General features: G+C 42.1%; 5 protein-coding genes across 7 annotated transcripts in view; 4 read left to right on the top strand and 1 right to left on the bottom strand.

Annotated features, from left to right (window-relative positions):
• The window catches only part of fhod3a (formin homology 2 domain containing 3a), a 53,239-nt gene extending 50,305 nt beyond the window's left edge, over nucleotides 1-2,934 (top strand). For 2 of the 3 annotated variants that reach the window (XM_079288033.1, XM_079288032.1), the window contains exons 23-27: nucleotides 181-385; nucleotides 624-647; nucleotides 1,002-1,209; nucleotides 1,321-1,485; nucleotides 1,770-2,934. In XM_079288033.1, coding sequence (XP_079144159.1) covers nucleotides 181-385; nucleotides 624-647; nucleotides 1,002-1,209; nucleotides 1,321-1,485; nucleotides 1,770-1,852 — 685 coding nt within the window. In that variant the 3' untranslated portion in view covers nucleotides 1,853-2,934. The remainder of the gene's footprint in view (nucleotides 1-180; nucleotides 386-623; nucleotides 648-1,001; nucleotides 1,210-1,320; nucleotides 1,486-1,769) is intronic. The other variant, XM_079288034.1, reaches the window with a different exon arrangement.
• LOC306791176 (glutathione S-transferase A-like) lies at nucleotides 2,751-3,905 on the top strand (the record flags this gene model as incomplete). Its single annotated transcript, XM_079287814.1, has 4 exons — nucleotides 2,751-2,784; nucleotides 3,375-3,511; nucleotides 3,608-3,693; nucleotides 3,773-3,905. The coding sequence occupies 4 exons, from the start codon at nucleotides 2,751-2,753 to the stop codon at nucleotides 3,903-3,905; spliced, it is 390 nt and encodes a 129-aa protein (XP_079143940.1).
• A 231-nt stretch (nucleotides 3,906-4,136) lies between these two features.
• LOC306791434 (glutathione S-transferase A-like) lies at nucleotides 4,137-7,328 on the top strand. Its single transcript, XM_079288153.1, has 6 exons — nucleotides 4,137-4,408; nucleotides 5,122-5,187; nucleotides 5,314-5,419; nucleotides 5,905-6,023; nucleotides 6,109-6,197; nucleotides 6,277-7,328. The coding sequence occupies exons 1-6, from the start codon at nucleotides 4,241-4,243 to the stop codon at nucleotides 6,407-6,409; spliced, it is 681 nt and encodes a 226-aa protein (XP_079144279.1). The 5' UTR covers nucleotides 4,137-4,240; the 3' UTR covers nucleotides 6,410-7,328.
• A 3,545-nt stretch (nucleotides 7,329-10,873) lies between these two features.
• On the top strand, nucleotides 10,874-13,992 carry LOC306791435 (glutathione S-transferase A-like). Its single transcript, XM_079288154.1, has 6 exons — nucleotides 10,874-11,091; nucleotides 11,188-11,253; nucleotides 11,444-11,549; nucleotides 12,292-12,410; nucleotides 13,517-13,602; nucleotides 13,718-13,992. The coding sequence occupies exons 1-6, from the start codon at nucleotides 10,924-10,926 to the stop codon at nucleotides 13,845-13,847; spliced, it is 675 nt and encodes a 224-aa protein (XP_079144280.1). The 5' UTR covers nucleotides 10,874-10,923; the 3' UTR covers nucleotides 13,848-13,992.
• A 1,294-nt stretch (nucleotides 13,993-15,286) lies between these two features.
• On the bottom strand, nucleotides 15,287-16,833 carry LOC306791175 (glutathione S-transferase A-like; the record flags this gene model as incomplete). The annotated part of the gene is made up of 4 exons (XM_079287813.1): nucleotides 16,653-16,833; nucleotides 16,491-16,556; nucleotides 16,195-16,300; nucleotides 15,287-15,450 (listed from the first exon to the last, which is right to left on the bottom strand). Exons 1-4 carry the CDS (start codon nucleotides 16,818-16,820, stop codon nucleotides 15,287-15,289), a joined length of 504 nt encoding a protein of 167 aa, XP_079143939.1. The 5' UTR covers nucleotides 16,821-16,833.
• Between the last annotated feature and the right edge of the window lie 1,502 nt (nucleotides 16,834-18,335).

Genomic DNA, 18,335 nt, shown 5'->3' with positions numbered 1-18,335 from the left:
GTAATTGAAGTGAGTAAGTGTCAAATTTTTACTGTCTAGTAAAACTTTGGGGATAAATCTTCAACAGCCTAAAATTCACGGTCTTGTAAGAATTTTGAAAATTGCATTACACCGGAGAAAATACTTCCCACAAGAACATTGTATTTTCTCATTCTTCTTCCCCTGATCTCCTTCTCCCAGGTTCCATTCATTCCTGTTGTTCCTCGGTCATCCGGCCTACAGCGTGAGAGACGTCAGCGTCCAAAGGTTTAGTAAAATCCTCAGCGAGTTTGCGCTGGAGTACCGGACCACCCGAGACCGCGTGCTGCAGCAGAAACAGAAACGAGCCGACCATCGCGAGCGCAACAAGACCCGAGGAAAGATGATCATCGACGTCAACGCCCCCGTGAGCGTCACACTCACACACACACACACACACACACACACACACACACACACACACACACACACACACACACACACACACACACACACACACACACACACACACACACACACACACACACAGCATGCTTACACAAAGATGCACTCAGACCTTCAACTCCATTGTTCTCCTCTTTCCAAATCTACTGCTGCTTTTATTCTTCATTTTCTTTGACTTTCACTCTTTCTTTTCCCTGTAGTCTGATGAGGAAGAGGAGAGTGAGGTATCAGCATAAGTGCTGAATGTCTGCATGTGTGTGTATGTGTGTGTGCGTGTGTGTGTGTGTGTGTATGTGTGTGTGTGTGTGGTTGGGTGTGTGTGCGTGCGTGCGTTTGTGTGCATGAAACCACTAACCCTGACTGGACCACTTTACCTCAAAGTTTCCATTTTCATTTGTATTGATGTTAACCTCTGCGTGGATCAGTGAATAAAGTAGAGTGGGCATTGTAATCTTAGTTTACAGGTTGGGAGGTTTTCCTCGATGCTTCAGTTTTGGCATGCTTGAGTCATAGCCGAAATAATCTTAAACACAAGTTGCCATTTCCTCATTCTCTTTCACTCTGTCACTTCTTGCCAGTGTGGTCAGAACGGCTCCGGCAGCAGTAACAGCGTCCCAAGTGGCAGCCAGGAGGTGGAGCATCCTCAGGGTCTGGGCCACACTGAGGACGTTGCAGAGCACGAGCACATGAAAGCCGTGCTGAGAACCAGCCTCAGCGGAGGTGACAAGGAGGCCAGCGGGGTGCCGGGGCTTCGCACACGGACGAGATCCCGGCCCGGGCGGGGAGGTGAGGCTGACGGGAAGTTCCTAACAGGGTCACACAGAGAAAGTAAAAGCAAGAGTCACTGCACGATAGAGAGTTTCTTTGTCCGCGCATTCATCGTTCTGCTTTGTTCAGGTCGCAGTATGCCGGCAAGGACTCCACCTGCGGAGGACACTCAGATCTGTGGCGACGACTCTGCAGACGAGATCATGGAGCGTATAGTGAGGTCGGCCACTCAGGGTCCAGGAACCAGAGCCCAGCCCAGAGAGAGGAGGAGGTCCAGGGCCAACCGCAAGTCATGTAAGAGCTCCATGTTTACCTCTGCCCCGAATCCACAGCCTAGCACACACTCATTATAAGCCTGTTTTTCTTATGTGGTGAGTTCACACTGGAAACATGACAAGACAAAGAATGTTATAGTAGGCCTGTTGATTTATGGTGTAGTCTACTAACTCAAATAGCGATATCCTATGAAGCGTAGTTTACTTACTGTATAAGTGAGTATTTAGTGTGGATCTGGGACACACCATCTCTTTTAGTACGGCAAAAATTACCATGTCATATCAAATCTTCTGTCCTCACAGTGAGGCGGACTCTGAAGAACGGCCTGACCCCAGAGGAAGCTCTTGCTCTGGGACTTTCCGATTCTCCGGATCCAACAATGTAATCGTCCAATCATGGAAGCGCCATCTCTGTCTGCCTTTGTATTTCACCGGTCACAAACCCTCTTTAGGTTTTTGCCAGCTGCTAATTTTTTTTTTTGCCTGATGTGTCTGAGTGATAAAGCTATTTTTTTTTGTAATGCAACTCAAAGAAATATATATTCCCGAAGAAAAAGTGGAAGGGAAGAAGGAGAACTGATGTATTTAACTTGACAAAGAAAAGAATGGATTTTTTTCCATTTTTTAAAAACCCAAGCATATATTTGAAATGTTGCATTCGTCCAAAGGGATATTTTTTTGGCTTGCGAGTTTCTGCAGCTGTGACTTTTATTCATTTATTTAAGCTGTGAATTTCGGTTGTAAAGATGAATGGGCTGAAGAACAAGTTTGATTTCTTCTCTTTCTTCACCACAAACAAAGAGGCTCACTCAGAATTGTCCTTTGTGAAAAGGCAAATGTTTGCTTCTGCACGTTTGACAAGTGACGAGTGTAGTTGTGTGTCGTAGGAAGGTGAAAGGTTGTCAATGTGATCCGATGTGCCTTTCATTTAAAAGGGATGATATTGTACCGTTTCTCCATCTCTCCCTCTGGTTTCAGTCACCTCCTACTTCGCAGATGACTCATAAATGTCACATTCACATGTGTAGTTATATCGAGTAAGACTGTTGATCACAATTCACTTCTCTTTTGTTGGCAAAATATTTATTTGCAAAGCTCAGACATCTTGCACCTTACACAACATGAATAGTTTCTAATGCTGAAATGAACAAGTGATTCAAAACACAGACAAAAGGACGTATTTATCTCAGAGGAACTGTTTGTAAAGTGTAAAAAGATAGAAAAAGATAAAGACATTTTTAAAATTGGAATGATCTATTTTGAAGGACATGCAGAGAATTCTGCATGAAGATGTGTAAATGCCCTTATCAGCTGCCAGGTACGAAGTATTGTTGTACTACAGTGTGCATGTTTAGTGCGGTTCATGTGATGTATTATTTTTGTAATTTCTGTAGAAACTTGTATTGTAGTCTGAGAGGAAAAAAAGAGGCTATTCTGTGAATTGCAATAAATGAAAGATGTGGTCATATAGCTGACATGTGCGTTTTCAAGGCATTGCTCCGTGCTGAGAGAGCGGAGCAGGATTTTGGGCATTTACTTTGAACTCTGTGGTCACATTGTACTTTGTATGACGTTTGTGGATAATCTAAAGTATCCTCTCACAGTACAACAAACACAGGCAAATATTGCTGCGTAAATATAATGTGGTGAGCTGAACACGAAGCCACGGTTGCATACACTTTCACTTGAAATGCTGTGCACACTGCAATAAAAAAACAAACCATTGAGTGAAAAAAAAAGAAGCATGCATGTCATTCTTCTTCACTGCTTCCTGAACGCACACTCGAACACGTCCCTGCTGACCAACCTTTGGATTGAAGAGGGGCCATGAACTGCTGCTCATTTACTCGTGCGGTTCAACGTTGGGTCCTTCGCGTTCTGACTTCTGTCCGTGGCCAAGTAGATGAGTCTGCTTTGGGGGGCTGGATCCCCTCCCTGCTGGCAAATGGTTTGTTCCTGAGGAGGAGAGACATGATTCTGCCGTAAACAGAAAGAGGAAGGCTCTGACCACTGAACTCAAGCTCTGGGAGGATTACCTGGAGAAGGTATGAACAACACACACACACACACACACACACACACACAGACATGTACTCACTATGCTGACAGCAGTGTTTGTTTCATGTGATTTCTGCATCAAGGTGGCTGCAGGCTCATACCTGGTGGGGGCCTTCTCTTTGGCTGATGCGATCGTCTTCCCAAACATTGCTTATGCGTTTCGTTTTGCGTCAGAGTTCAGAGACGGATGAATGAGTCCAGACTGCTTTGTTTTTCAGGAATATCATGAACCTGTTTCTTCTCTTTAGGCTCTCTGTTGGATGTTACCCCAAACTGGCCAAATATTACAGCCTGCTGAAGGACAGACCCAGCATTAAAGGCAGCTGGCCTCCACACTGGCTGGCCAGTCCACAGGGTTTTGACATCCTCAAGGATCTCTGATAAATGTTACTTGCACGGCAAAACTAATTATTAAAAAATATTATTTTGAAACAAACTGTGTTGATTTATTGTAATTTTTCCATCCATAATTTGTCCAAATAAGACCAATATAATAGCTATGCTGAAGGGAAATCATTGGAAAGGACCTACTTTGTAATACCTCCTCCTAGCCAGTAGGTGGCGGTAGACGCTTCCATTAAAGCCTGAGATCCCCATAAACGGTGGGAAGAGTAACAACAAATCCCATTTTCTTGTTTCACAATTCTCACCTCCTCTGAACTGTACGGTGTCGTGTCGGCAGTGACAGGCTTTACAGGCTGCTAAATCTAAAAACCATGGCCCAGGACATGACTCTGCTGTGGGGCTCCGGCTCGCCTCCCTGCTGGAGGGTCATGATCGCGCTGGAGGAGAAGAACCTGCAGGGCTACAACCAGAAACTGCTGTCGTTTGAGAAAATGGAGCACAAGTCACAAGAAGTGTTAGATATGAATGCCAGGGGACAGGTATGGAGTAGCTTAAATCCAACGTGACCTGTAAAATAATGAAATAAGGTTAGACCACCTGTATGAACGAACCCCCTTCTCCCAAATAACACGCGCAGAACAACAGATGTTCAGTTCCACCTTCCCCACCATTTTTTATTTTCCCCGATAGCTGTGCTGTCTTGTAACGTGGCGCCTGACTTCATTCAAAACCTCATCAATACAACGTTTTCCATCTCACCCACATGCATACAGTGTCTGAAACATGACGTGTCGGCTTTAGACCAGTCACGTGGATGTGTCATTTAATTCATCGTAGGTTAAATTCATCCAGCCGCAGTTTCATTTGAACATTGAAATGTACTCGCGCAAGTGCCTTTTTCCTACAAAGTAGGTTAAAAGAAGTTTATTTTTCTTCTGCAGCAGGTGCACGCCCACTTAAAAGTCTTAGCACGTGCTTTATGAGCCGTGCATTTAACCAGGAAACAAGACAGGATATATAGTTCTTAATTGACCTAGCTAATCTCCATGTTGCTAATCGCCATGTTTGGTTAATACACGTTGTTGTGCAGAAGTGTATTTGTTCCCACAGTCCCCGTGTGATCCAGCAAAGCAGGTTTGATATATTTGGCTCCCAGCTGCTGCAGCATTGAGACAGGTTGGGCATTGCATGGTGATAGCAGGTAGTTAACCCTTGAAACGTCTCTCACACAATAACCTGATTGTTTTTTAAGCTTCCCTCTTTCAAACACGGAGACGTCATCGTGAATGATTCCTATGCAGCCTGTTTCTACCTGGAGGTGAGTGGGTCCATCCACTAACTGACAGATGTCACTTTAATAAGCAGGTTGACAGATATCGGCACGAAATTCAACATTATGACGTGTGACATCAACCGTGCGTGTGCTTTTCTCTCTTACTGACAGAGTCAGTTTAAGTCCGAGGGAAATAAGCTGATCCCAGACAGCCCTGCTGAACAAGCACTGATGTACCAACGCATGTTTGAGGGTCTCTCCTTCTACGAAAAACTCAGTAAGGAACAAATATAAGTCCCTCAAATTCCCCTTTTTTAAAACAAATACAGCCAAGAGCGTCTGGAAGTTATTGTAAAGAATAAAATGAAGGGTATATACGGCTCGTGATATTCTCTATTTTTCTTTTCATCAGCAAATCCCATTGACAGGCTAAGACCAATAATACTGTGTAACATGTTTCCTTGTTACGATGAACATGAGCACATTGTTTATTTTGAGTTGGATACACTGATCCAGTGCTGGAAATCCAGTAATAAATGTGTTTATCCACGGCTAAAAAATAGTCCTCCATCAAATAAACTACAATACCCAGCTTTTGGCCCTTTTAAATTAAATAATACTATATATATATATATATATATATATATATATATATATATATTTGACCTGCTTTTCAAACTGAAGGATATATTGACAGCAAGAAATATATAGAATAATGTGGCTATCTTTAAACAATGAATTATTGATGTTTGATGTTTTTAGATGCTGTCATCTACTATAACTGGTTTGTCCCTGAAGAAGAGAGGCATGACTCTGCTCTAAAGAGAAACAAGGAAGCTCTGGCCACTGAGCTCAAGCTCTGGGAGGGTTACCTGCAGAAGGTAGTGTATGTACAGTACACACACGTAAACAAACATGCATTGGCACGTTCTAACGTACCTTTTATTTTTCACCTCTCTTTAAAAGCTGGGCTCGGGCTCTCACCTGGCAGGGCCGTCCTTCTCTCTGGCAGATGTGACTGTCTTTCCAACCGTCGCCACTCTTTTCAGGTTTGGGTAAGTGGGAGGAGGCCGTTGCAAACAACCAGATGGAGGGATGTGTGTCTTGAAATGTCTCCTACCTTCTTTTCTTTAGGGTTTCTGCCGAGCATTACCCTAAACTGGGAGAGTATTACGCTCTGTTGAAGGACCGGCCCAGCATCAAAGCCAGCTGGCCTCCTCACTGGCTGGAGAACCCCAAAGGACAAGACACACTCAAGGACGTCTGAGAGCCACACACACGCACACACACACACACACACTAGAGACACGTCTGCCTGTACTCTTTTAGTTCCTTTTGTTCAATATAGTTACTCCCAGTTTGTCAAATAGAATACAGCTCTTTTAGTTATTTCTGATAATGAACAGGAAAGTAGGTGTTGAGGTTACCAGTAAGTTCAGAGTGTTCATGTTACAAGAACAGAAATGCGTTTCTTTTTCAAACCAGCTTTTATATTTCGTTTAAAGGTTTCTGTCAAATCTTTGCCGAGCAGTCAGTTGGTACACACAGGCTTTGTTCAGCTGCAGCATGTGATGTTTGCAGAGTACCAGGCATAGCCTGCAGGCAAACGTTCTAATTGTGGCGTTCAATGACATGGCAGTTTTTGTTGCCGAGATACATGGCATGTATACTTAACATGAATGCATAAAAAGTCACTATAATAGCAGCATTAACGCGTTTTGAGTCGTCCTTTCATTTAGTTTCGTAGGTTTCAACCTATTTCTTGTACTAAATAACCTCCACTGCTACATGTCTTGTAGGCTTTATATCGGATATACAACTTAACGGAAACGAGAGCCAAATAAAGCCAAGATGTCACTGCTGAGTAGGACGTGTTAAGTCTAGAGAATAAAGGTGGAGTCCTGACTGACTGATTTTGTTTGACTGGCTGTCGAAGCTGGTTTGCTCTGCACAAAGGTAAGTGAAATGCCCTGTGCTGGCATGCCTTTGCATCTCAAATCATTTACATAAAATACAAATTATCTTTAAATGTTGTGACCAGGAGGGTGGACCACATCACTCCAGTTCTGAGGTCTTTGCACTGGCTTCCTGTCCAACAAAGAATTGACTTTAAAATCCTGCTGTTGGTTTACAAAGCACTGAATGGTTTAGGGCCAAAATCCATCTCTGATCTGCTGCTACCTTACGAACCATCCCGACCCCTCAGGTCGTCTGGGACCGGTCTACTTTCTGTTCCCAGAGTCAGAACTAAACATGGAGAAGCAGCGTTCAGTTTTTCTGCTCCACATATCTGGAACAAAGTCCCAGAAAGCTGCAGGTCTGCTGAGACCCTCAGCTCATTTAAAGCAAGATTGAAGACTTTTCTGTTTGCTGCTGCCTTTAATTGAACCACATTCAATTCATATATTAATCAATTTCTGCATTTTACTACTGCATTTTATTTCTTGGACTGTTTTTTTAATGTTTTAATGAATGTTCTTAATTGTTTTTAAATCTCCTTTTCTTTTTCCTTATGTTTTGATGCTTTTAATGGTTTTATGTGAAGCACTTTGAATTACCTTGTTGTTGAAATGTGCTATACAAATAAACTTGCCTTGCCTTTCAAGTGCAGAGCATTCAGACCTTCACAGCAGCTGTACTGTGCTGTTGGTCAACATCATTTAAATACATTTGCCTTTGTGGGCATGCACCTGCTGTAAAATAACTTGTTTCACCATTGCATAGCTGTTGCTGCGCTCTAATGTGCCTTTATTTGTAGGAAAAGGCACTTGAGTGAGTCTGTTTCAGCGTTGAGATTTTCTAAATAAAACTGGCTGGGGGAACTTAACCAAAGCCGAATGAAATGACACATCCACGTGACTAGTCTAATGTGACAGTCCTGTTTCAGACACTATTTCTGTGGGTGAGATGGAAACGGTTTGGAATGAAGTCAGGCGCCATGTTACAAGACAGCACATGTATCGGGGATATTAAAAAATGGTGTAAGTTGGAACCGAATGGTTGCGCGTGTTATTTGGGAGAAGGGAACTTCATTGTTGCGACACAGCCGTTAACATTTACAGCATTAATTAATTCATCGAGATTGTAGAAAAATGTGAAAGCATAAACGTATAACCATCACAACATATAACTTGTTTACAGGTTTTATAACCATCATAATATAAACTGTTTTATTTCATGATAGAAGTGATTTAACATACAAACTGCTGCGACACTTTATGTAACAAAGTCTTATATAGTGCTTCTGGTTCTAACAGGACCAAACCAGTTGCATTCTGTTGCTAACTCTGGTTCAAGATGTCTCCTGTATGTGTCACATGTGATTAGGGGAGGTATACGAGCAGAAGAACTGTGAGATTCCGCTTTTCCCCCAGTGTAGATACTGGGAGAGACTTCTTTAATAATAGACCCCTAAGGGTCTAAGTAACCGGTTTGGTCCTGTTTGAACCAGAAGCACCATATGAGGCTCAAGTGACTGTTACATAAAGTGTCTAAGCAGTTTATATGTCAAATAACATATATCATGAAATAAAAGTTTATATTATGATAGTTAGAAAAAGCAAACAAGCTATATGTTGGTGATGGTTATGCTTTCATATTTTTCTACAATCTCTTCACACACACAGCGGGGTCCAGTAGGAGCAGTCCACTCTGTTTTGCATTGACATCCTGTGTGCACAGATACAGACCAACACATTAAATGTGAGTCATGCATGTCGAGCAGAACCTGTTTATAAGGTGCAGTTTGAACACCGTTGCTTTCTAAAAGGCTTTGTCAGTAGAAAATGTCATGGTTATCAAGCAGAATGAAGCTGATGAACTGACTCTTGCACACACACAGTTCACGCTCCACAAAGACGACCTGATGACACTGATGAGTGTCAAGAATTTTAGACTGAAGATGAAATGATGTGAAGTGGAATGTCAGCAGGTTTGTATTCAGACTAAATGCTCCAAAGGCCCTAAAATAGGGAGAAGCTGTGATCATTTTGTCAAACAACAGAAAGGGTTTGTTTTAAAACCTTTAAACACGGGGCAACCAGTGGAAGCATGGAGACGTACAATAAAAAGGGAAACAAAGAGGACGGCTCACGTCACATTACATTTACTCAGAAACATTAAGGGTTAAAGATGGAACAAAAAATAAACATGAAATCAGAAGATATTTATTTATTTATTCATCAAATATTTTATTTTTTCATTGAAGCTGTTTTGACAAAAACGAGTAAATAGATGATATAAAATGACCTCTCAGCTTGAGAGGAAAGAGCCTGAAGAATTTCAAATCAGGGAGTACAAAGTATAAATACACACAATTATACATCATATTTTTTGTCATTTTCATGGTAACGTGATATGTTGCAGCAAAGTGCTGTCACATTCCTATTCATGGACATGAATCCCAGGGGACAGGTAAGTTCACTTTAAACATTACCCAGCAGTGGCGGCTGGCCAAGAGAAGGCGCTCGGGCAAGGCCCTCCTTTGAGCCACAGAAACAAAAAATACAAAAAATAATAATAAATTATACAAATTGTCAATATTTGTGTTTTTGAAGTATGGAATGGACCCAGTAGGCTAATATGTTTATACAATAAAATATGATGTCTGTGCAAAATATATGCTTCATGCTTTTTCCTGCACGTCCTCTCCACCTGTCTGCATGTCTCAGCAGCGCCGGGGCCATGGAGAAATGGTCCACAGGAGGCGGGTCTATGAAGCAGTTTAGACAGTTGAACTCGAACTTGAATATTGTTCAATTTGAAGAAAAAAGTATCGGTTCAGGCACCGTTTAGGCACCGGTATCGTTTTAAAAGTATCGTTTTAGCACCGGTATCGGAAAAAACCCAAACTCAAACTGCAGCATCGCCCAACCACGCCCAGCCACCACAAGGCACAAAGAAGTATATGTGAACAATGTAAATAAAATGATATGTCACACTCAAATAATGATAAATTAGATGGGTGGTGTCTGTTACATTCAGCAGCAAAGCGATTGTTTACTTTTAACAGCCAGAGCTGTTTTTTCTCGGTGTGTGCAGGGGTGAGTGAAAAGTGCTGAATCACAGTGAGTTTTCAAAAGTCAAATTTCAAGATGCTGCAAACATGCAACAAGAAATATTATAAATAGTAAATCCCCACAATAATAGTTAAATCTAAAAGCAATAAAGCAAGATACTATTCACATAGTTTTCCACAGATATGTTATCTCAGTAATGTCAGTTGGAATGTTATAGTAAGAACACGTTTCAATGTGAAGTTCTAATGTAAGTGAATAAGCTGATTATGAACTACAATTACAGGTTACAGGTGTAGTTATTACAAGTCTCCTTCAGTGCACTTTTTAAAACATTATTCCAGCGTCGGATGCGTAGTTGAGATCAAAGAGTAAATGCAAAGCAAGAGAAAGGTCTCCTCCACATGTGTGACTTTGCTAATACCTGTGGATCAATGCAGCTGGAGGCAAAATTCACATTGAATTAGTTTAATGCAGTAACTGAAATACGCTGGCTTTCAATATGACATCATTTTGCCTCGATTTGAAGACAGATTGATGAAAGGGGGTGTAACTTGCTTGTATAGGGAGTGAACTCTCTTAACTGTCTTGAGTCACAGATCTTTGGCGAAACAAAATAAAATGGGATGGGACTTATTTCCACCAATCCTGATGCGAAGGGGCTGGAGCTTGTTATATAAGCAGACATTTGATACGTTATCGCTTCACTCCTGACATCTTCCACTTCGGGCTTTTACTCTCAGCTGTACCAGTTCACTCTACAACCATGGCCAAGGACATGACTCTGCTGTGGGGCTCCGGCTCGCCTCCCTGCTGGAGGGTCATGATCGCGCTGGAGGAGAAGAACCTGCAGGGCTACAACCAGAAACTGCTCGACTTTTCCAAGGGGGAGCACAAGTCAAAGGAGGTCATGGCCATGAATCCCAGGGGACAGGTAAGTTCACTTTAAACATTACCCAGATATAATGCAAATCTTCTAATAGTGTCAATCTTCTTTTTTCTTACATGCATTCCACTCTCTTTCTTAAAGCTTCCTGCCTTCAAACATAAAGACTTGGTCCTGAATGAGTCCTACGGTGCCTGCTTGTACCTGGAGGTAAGAACTTTGCCTCTTATTCAAATTTTATGCAGCCATATACCACCAAAGGGTAATAAGTAGGACTGCTCATTCTGCATTGTTTGTTCAACAATGCCTGACATCAGACACCCTGCACCCGCAGGGGAAATGAAACCGGAGCAGCATGCAGCTATTCACAATGGTTCCTCTTCATGTCTCCCAACAACAGAACCAGTTCAAGTCCCAGGGAACCAAGCTGATCCCTGACTGCCCAGCTGAACAAGCAATGATGTATCAGCGCATGTTTGAGGGTCTTACTTTCAGCCAGAAGATGGGTAGGTTAATTCTGACATGCAAAGTATTTGACTGTTTTTTACAAACTAATATGTTGACGCTGTAAATCCTGCATATTATTATTTTTGCAGTTGATCCGATTGAACTTAATGACTAAGCTGATGTTATCATTTCGAGGCCTTGTGGGACTTTCAACTACACTGCTCTTGGCAACACACTACACACCCAACTGCCTCGTTTAAAACCTCTGAGACGTCATGTCCTCAGTCAATCTCCTCAGAGGGTGCGCCCTCCTCACCTGAAACACACTAATGAGCGGTGCATTCGCTTGATTAAGCCATGGCACCATGCATTAAATCAATGTGGTTCGCCCCTTAAAAGAGGCAGTGAAAGGTCATTATAATCCCACAAAGATTACATGGTCAGACTAGCTCAAGTCATGAGACAGGATACTTCAGTTTTTGGGGGAGGGGTGCAAAAAAAGGGCAGAGTGCTACATTGCCAAATAACTCCAATCAACTCCTGCGTAATCATAAATACAGTTCAGTGAACATCGCATTTTCTAAGGAGGCTGCTTCAAACTTTATTTGAGCTACTTCGTCAAGTTTGAAACTGATGTTTCATAAATATTTATTGAATGACTCCACCATCAAACGGCAGGAAAATGAAAACAGTTGGTCCAAGTACTATGTGGGCGTGGCTGTTGTAGCTGACTGAGTGGATAGATTTCATTGATAGCAGCCCTCACGACTCACTGCCTGTTTTTTTGTTTTGTTTTTTCAGCGGATGTGATCTACTACACCCATCGGGTCCCTGAGGGAGAGAGACATGACTCTGCTGTGAAGAGAAATAAAGAGGCTCTGACTGCTGAGATCAAGCTGTGGGAGGGATACCTGCAGAAGGTAAACCTGAACCATGTCTCCTCCAATGAAGGTCCTTTAGACTGAAAGCTAAAAATAGTCTTCTCTGCATAGATTTAATTGTGCGGATATCTTCTACCGGTTTTAGCTTTTTTGATACTTCCTGAACCTTATTTAAGATCAAGCTGGGTGGATCAGTGGTTATCCTGCATATACCTGAAGATGATACAATATTCAACTTTATTTTCAGACACATGAGTCCATGTAATAAATACAATACTTGTTCCAATGTTACACTCAATTTACACTCATCTATCTTGAGAGCTTGAGCAAGATTCTAAAAGCATCATTAAAAGCCACCTGAATCTTTTTCATTTTTGCTTTAGTATAACTGCACCACAAGAAGGCTGTAAATACTAAAGCTTACCCTCAAATATAAAATGCACAACGTACAGAGGAGGGATTTTAACTAACAGTGTTGAACTAAAACAGCAATTACATGTTTGTTGTACGGAATGCTGTTCTGTAGGAGCAGCAGTGTTTTTGGAGATGCCCTCATTCACCTTTGTTCTGACAGTTTGATCAGAAAACTGATACCAGTTCTTGTGCCATCCCCACCAGGAAGCACATAACCACCAGTTATTACTGTTACTACAACGTGTCCATTTTACACTTTGCTTTTTGTACAGATTAGACAAAAAATGATATAACACGCTAATTGGATGTTGGAGGAAAAATGCAAAATGAATAGAAAAAGCTACATTTCCAAAATTGCCCGCATAAGACGATAGGCCTCAGTGAACGTTAGAGGAGCTGGTTCGCAAATTGTGGTACCTTTTGGACAGCGCCAAGCTGTTTCCAGACTTTATTTTTTGTTCAGTGGCTGCTGACATTAGTCTATAGATATAAAACTGGTGTCTATCTTCTCCTCTAACTCTCTGCAAGAAAGTGAATCATTGTATGTATTCATTTATGCATTTAATATGTTTTTAAACACGCATACATTGGTCCAATACTTTAGCTACTGTATGGCTAACATTCATGTAAATTGTTAATAGGTATAATGGCAAATGAAGACAGCTGTCTTGGGTGTCAAATCTGCCCACCAGCACATGGATGTGGCCTAACTCTTTTTATCTGTCTTCTAGGGATCCGGCTCTTTCCTGGCTGGAAAGACCTTTTCACTGGCTGATGTGGTTGTTTATCCAAGCGTCGCTTATGTCTTCCGGTTTCAGTACGTTGATTAAATCACAAAAAATGGCTTAAGATTGACAAAATAAATGCAGTGATTACAAAGCAGCAATACATTTGTAGTTGAAAGTTCACATCAACTTTTCTCCTTTCTTTAGGTTATGTGAAGAGCGTTACCCTAAACTGGCAGCGTACTATAACACTCTGAAGAACAGACCCAGCATCAAAGCCTCCTGGCCTCCTACCTGGCTGGAGAGCCCGGGACAAGACATGCTCAAAGACGTCTGAGATTCAAACACTCATCAGCTGACACACTGGAACTGTCCCTGTTGTGTAATATGGAACCACTCCTTGCATTGCACGACTCTAATGTGTGGCTTAAACTGCAGATGCTGTTTGTGCTGTGAACAAAAATAATAAACATTGGCTTTCAGCTTCGCATGCTTTTTATTTAATTTCAAAGTCAGTGTAGGTCTGCGTAACGAGGGGCAATGGTATTGGAATATAATTGCAGGTTTCTACACCAAAATATTTGAGCAGCATAGTCTTCAAATCTTGTCTCTCACAGGAAGTTTGAAGTTCTGCCAACAGAGGCCGCTCAACTCAAATAAACTCCACCGCTTCCACTGTCATTTTTGGTTTGATGCTGTTTGGTTCCTTGAACTTGCAACTTTCCTGTCGTTCCTTATATGTCCAAAAGATGGCAACACACTGCACGAACAGAACATGAACCTTTCAGTGTTTTCATACAAAGACCACAATAACATTTCTCCAGAGTGTGGGTTAAGATCCCTGACTTTTGTCATCAGAGCCTGACTGACCTGTTTAGTCCCTCACCATGGGAACGAAGCAAATTAAACCATCGTCATTCTAGGGGACAGGTCAGACCTCAAAGCAATGTTTCAGCTTCACTCAATACAACCCAATGCTTAAATGTATACTTTTCTATTAAAGCTCAATCTAAAACTCTTCTAAAAGATAAAAGGAGTGACTGGATCCAGTGTCAGAAAAACGAAAGCGAAATTCTAATTTTGAGTAGGTCAGCAGAGCAAAAGTAAACTAACACTTCCAATGCCTTGTTACGATACAACTGTGACCATGCACTTTCCCCTTTTTTTGCTTTTAAATGGCCCGTGTGTAGGATGATCTATTGGCAGAAATTAAATATAACATAACTGTTTTCATTTGTAATCAGCTGAAACAAAAAAAACGTGTTTTCGTTACCTTTAGAATGAGCCGTTTATATCGACAGAGCTAAACCTCTTCAAGGACCATACCATAGTGCACCGCCATCTTTCTACAGCAGCCCAGAAGAACAATCCAAACACTGGCTCTACAAAGGGCCTTTCTCGTTTTTACGTTATTTGAAGTGATGAGCTAAGGGCTGTATCGTTGGTTGAAATATGCAAACTCACCACTAGATGTCACTAAATCCTTCACACTGGTGAAGTCAAAGACTCAAAAACACACACCTGCCTTTCTCTGCAGGCACTTCTATTGCTACCTCAAGACCAGTCTGTATGACATTGTGAGAGTGGTAAAGTACTATTTGTGAGTCTTTTATGTTAAGTATTTATTTTTCTAATTCAAGTCTCAACTAAGTCATAGAAATGCTTCAACAATTTACATAGCACTAAAAACACCTGTTGTATGCTTATGACAGGAAAATGTCAAAGTAGAAGATATCCGCACAATTAAATCTATGCAGAGAAGACTATTTTTAGCTTTCAGTCTAAAGGACCTTCATTGGAGGAGACATGGTTCAGGTTTACCTTCTGCAGGTATCCCTCCCACAGCTTGATCTCAGCAGTCAGAGCCTCTTTATTTCTCTTCACAGCACCGTCATGTCTCTCTCCCTCAGGGACCCGATGGGTGTAGTAGATCACATCCCCTGAAAAAACAAAACAAAAAAACAGGCAGTCAGTCGTGAGGGCTGCTATCAATGAAATCTATCCACTCATAGTCAGCTACAACAGCCACGCCCACATAGTACTTGGACCAACTGTTTTCATTTTCCTGCCGTTTGATGGTGGAGTCATTCAATAAATATTTATGAAACATCAGTTTCAAACTTGACGAAGTAGCTCAAATAAAGTTTGAAGCAGCCTCCTTAGAAAATGCGATGTTCACTGAACTGTATTTATGATTACGCACGAGTTGATTGTAATTATTTGGCAATGTAGCACTCTGCCCTTTTTTTGCACCCCTCCCCCAAAAACTGAAGTATCCCGTCTCATGACTTGAGCGAGTCTGACCATGTAATCTTTGTGGGATTATAATGACCTTTCACTGCCTCTTTTAAGGGGCGAACCACATTGATTTAATGCATGGTGCCATGGCGTAATCAAGTGAATGCACCGCTCATTAGTGTGTTTCAGGTGAGGAGGGCGCACCCTCTGAGGAGATTGACTGAGGACATGACGTCTCAGAGGTTTTAAACGAGGCAGTTGGGTGTGTAGTGTGTTGCCAAGAGCAGTGTAGTTGAAAGTCCCACAAGGCCTCGAAATGATAACATCAGCTTAGTCATTAAGTTCAATCGGATCAACTGCAAAAATAATAATATGCAGGATTTACAGCGTCAACATATTAGTTTGTAAAAAACAGTCAAATACTTTGCATGTCAGAATTAACCTACCCATCTTCTGGCTGAAAGTAAGACCCTCAAACATGCGCTGATACATCATTGCTTGTTCAGCTGGGCAGTCAGGGATCAGCTTGGTTCCCTGGGACTTGAACTGGTTCTGTTGTTGGGAGACATGAAAAGGAACCATTGTGAATAGCTGCATGCTGCTCCGGTTTCATTTCCCCTGGAGGTGCAGGGTGTCTGATGTCAGGCATTGTTGAACAAACAATGCAGAATGAGCCGTCCTACTTATTACCCTTTGGTGGTATATGGCTGCATAAAATTTTAATAAGAGGCAAAGTTCTTACCTCCAGATACATGCAGGCACCGTAGGACTCATTCAGGACCAAGTCTTTATGTTTGAAGGCAGGAAGCTTTAAGAAAGAGAGTGGAATGCATGTAAGAAAAAAGCAGATTGACACTATTAGAAGATTTGCATTATATCTGGGTAATGTTTAAAGTGAACTTACCTGTCCCCTGGGATTCATGGCCATGACCTCCTTTGACTTGTGCTCCCCCTTGGAAAAGTCGAGCAGTTTCTGGTTGTAGCCCTGCAGGTTCTTCTCCTCCAGCGCGATCATGACCCTCCAGCAGGGAGGCGAGCCGGAGCCCCACAGCAGAGTCATGTCCTTGGCCATGGTTGTAGAGTGAACTGGTATTGACGGTATGCTACAGAAAAATCCGTATATAAAGCGCACCGGACTCAAAGCGTGGGGTAAAAAGTAGCGGCTTATAGTCCGAAAAGTACGGTATGTACACATTTGACATCCTCTTGTCCCGGGACCCTCACATCGGAACAGGAAAAACTCCCCAAAAAACCCCTTTAATGGGGAGGAAAGAGGAAGAAACCTGTGGGAGAGCAATAGAGGAGGGATCCCTCTCCCAGGATGGACAGAAGTGCAATGATGTCATGTGTAGAACAGGATAGTGAATTACAACACATTCAATGTAATTACAGCACATTCAATGTATGACACAACCACGACAGGAGGCAACACCTGGTCCAGGTAAACCCGGATACACAGGAACCTGTGAGGCGAGAAAGCACAGAGACTCTGGTGAAGAAGCAGGTCAATAATGTGCATTCAAGGTATCGGTAGTATGAAACAGTAATGTGAGTAATAATAAAAGTGATATTAACAGTTTGAGTCAGCAGGGCCATGGCAGGAGGAAGGACCAGGGTCCAGATGAAACCATGCTCCATGGAAACCTGTGAGGAGAGGAAGCACAAGGACTCCGGGGAAGAGACAAAATCAGTACTGTGCATTAATGGTATCGGTGATAGGATTAATAATGTTAATCATGAAGATCGTAGTAGGTGTCAGCAGGGCCATGGCTGGTTGACGAACCAGTGTCCAGATAAAACTGCGGTCATCCTGTGAGGCGAGAAAGCACAAATACTCCGGGGAAGAAGTAAAGTTAGTAATGAGCATTAATGGGACATCAATGCATACAGACGGAGGTGAAGAAGAGGAGGAGAGAGGTGCTCAGTGTAGGAAGTCCCCCTGTAGTTTTTGCTTGTACCAGTTTGTCCATGGGCCGGTCCAAGGCAAGCCAGAGCCAGCCCGAACTATAAGCACCAGATTACTGCTCGGTTTGCACTTTCTTTACTCTTTGTAAGGAACAAGTTGTTCTGACACTTTGCAAGTAGTTTTGCTACTTTTTCAGCAGCCATTTTCCTTAATAGATGACACGTACGTTTTCGAGTTCACATCGAGGACACAAAGTTCAAATGCATATTTTACCATTACATCTTAGTGGCCCTTTTTTTAATCAGACACTATTAAATGCTTCTCAGTGCCATTTCAAAGTTCACGCAGCAGTTCTCAAGGAATATGTTCACTGTAAGAACTATGTAAACATATCTGATCAAATACTGTCTTATTTGTAAGTTATTCGTTTTTGGAAACCAAACTGATTCTTGAGAGGACAAGTACAGAGTTAGACTCGTATACGTGCAGTGAACCAGTATGCTGGAAAAGTGTGCAGACACAGCTTTTGTTCTTCATGACAGTGGAAATTAAGCTGATGAACTGACTCTGGCACACACACAGTTCACGCCCACACTCCAAGAATTTTAGACTGAAGATGACACGATATGAAGTGTAATGTCAGCAGGCTAGAAGTCACACACCACCTGTATTCAGACTAAA

Source organism: Melanostigma gelatinosum, assembly GCF_949748355.1.
Source record: "Melanostigma gelatinosum genome assembly, chromosome: 17".
NCBI classification, from domain to species: domain Eukaryota; kingdom Metazoa; phylum Chordata; class Actinopteri; order Perciformes; family Zoarcidae; genus Melanostigma; species Melanostigma gelatinosum.
Note: the sequence above shows the minus strand (reverse complement) of the source record. Positions and strands in the feature narration are given on the sequence as shown.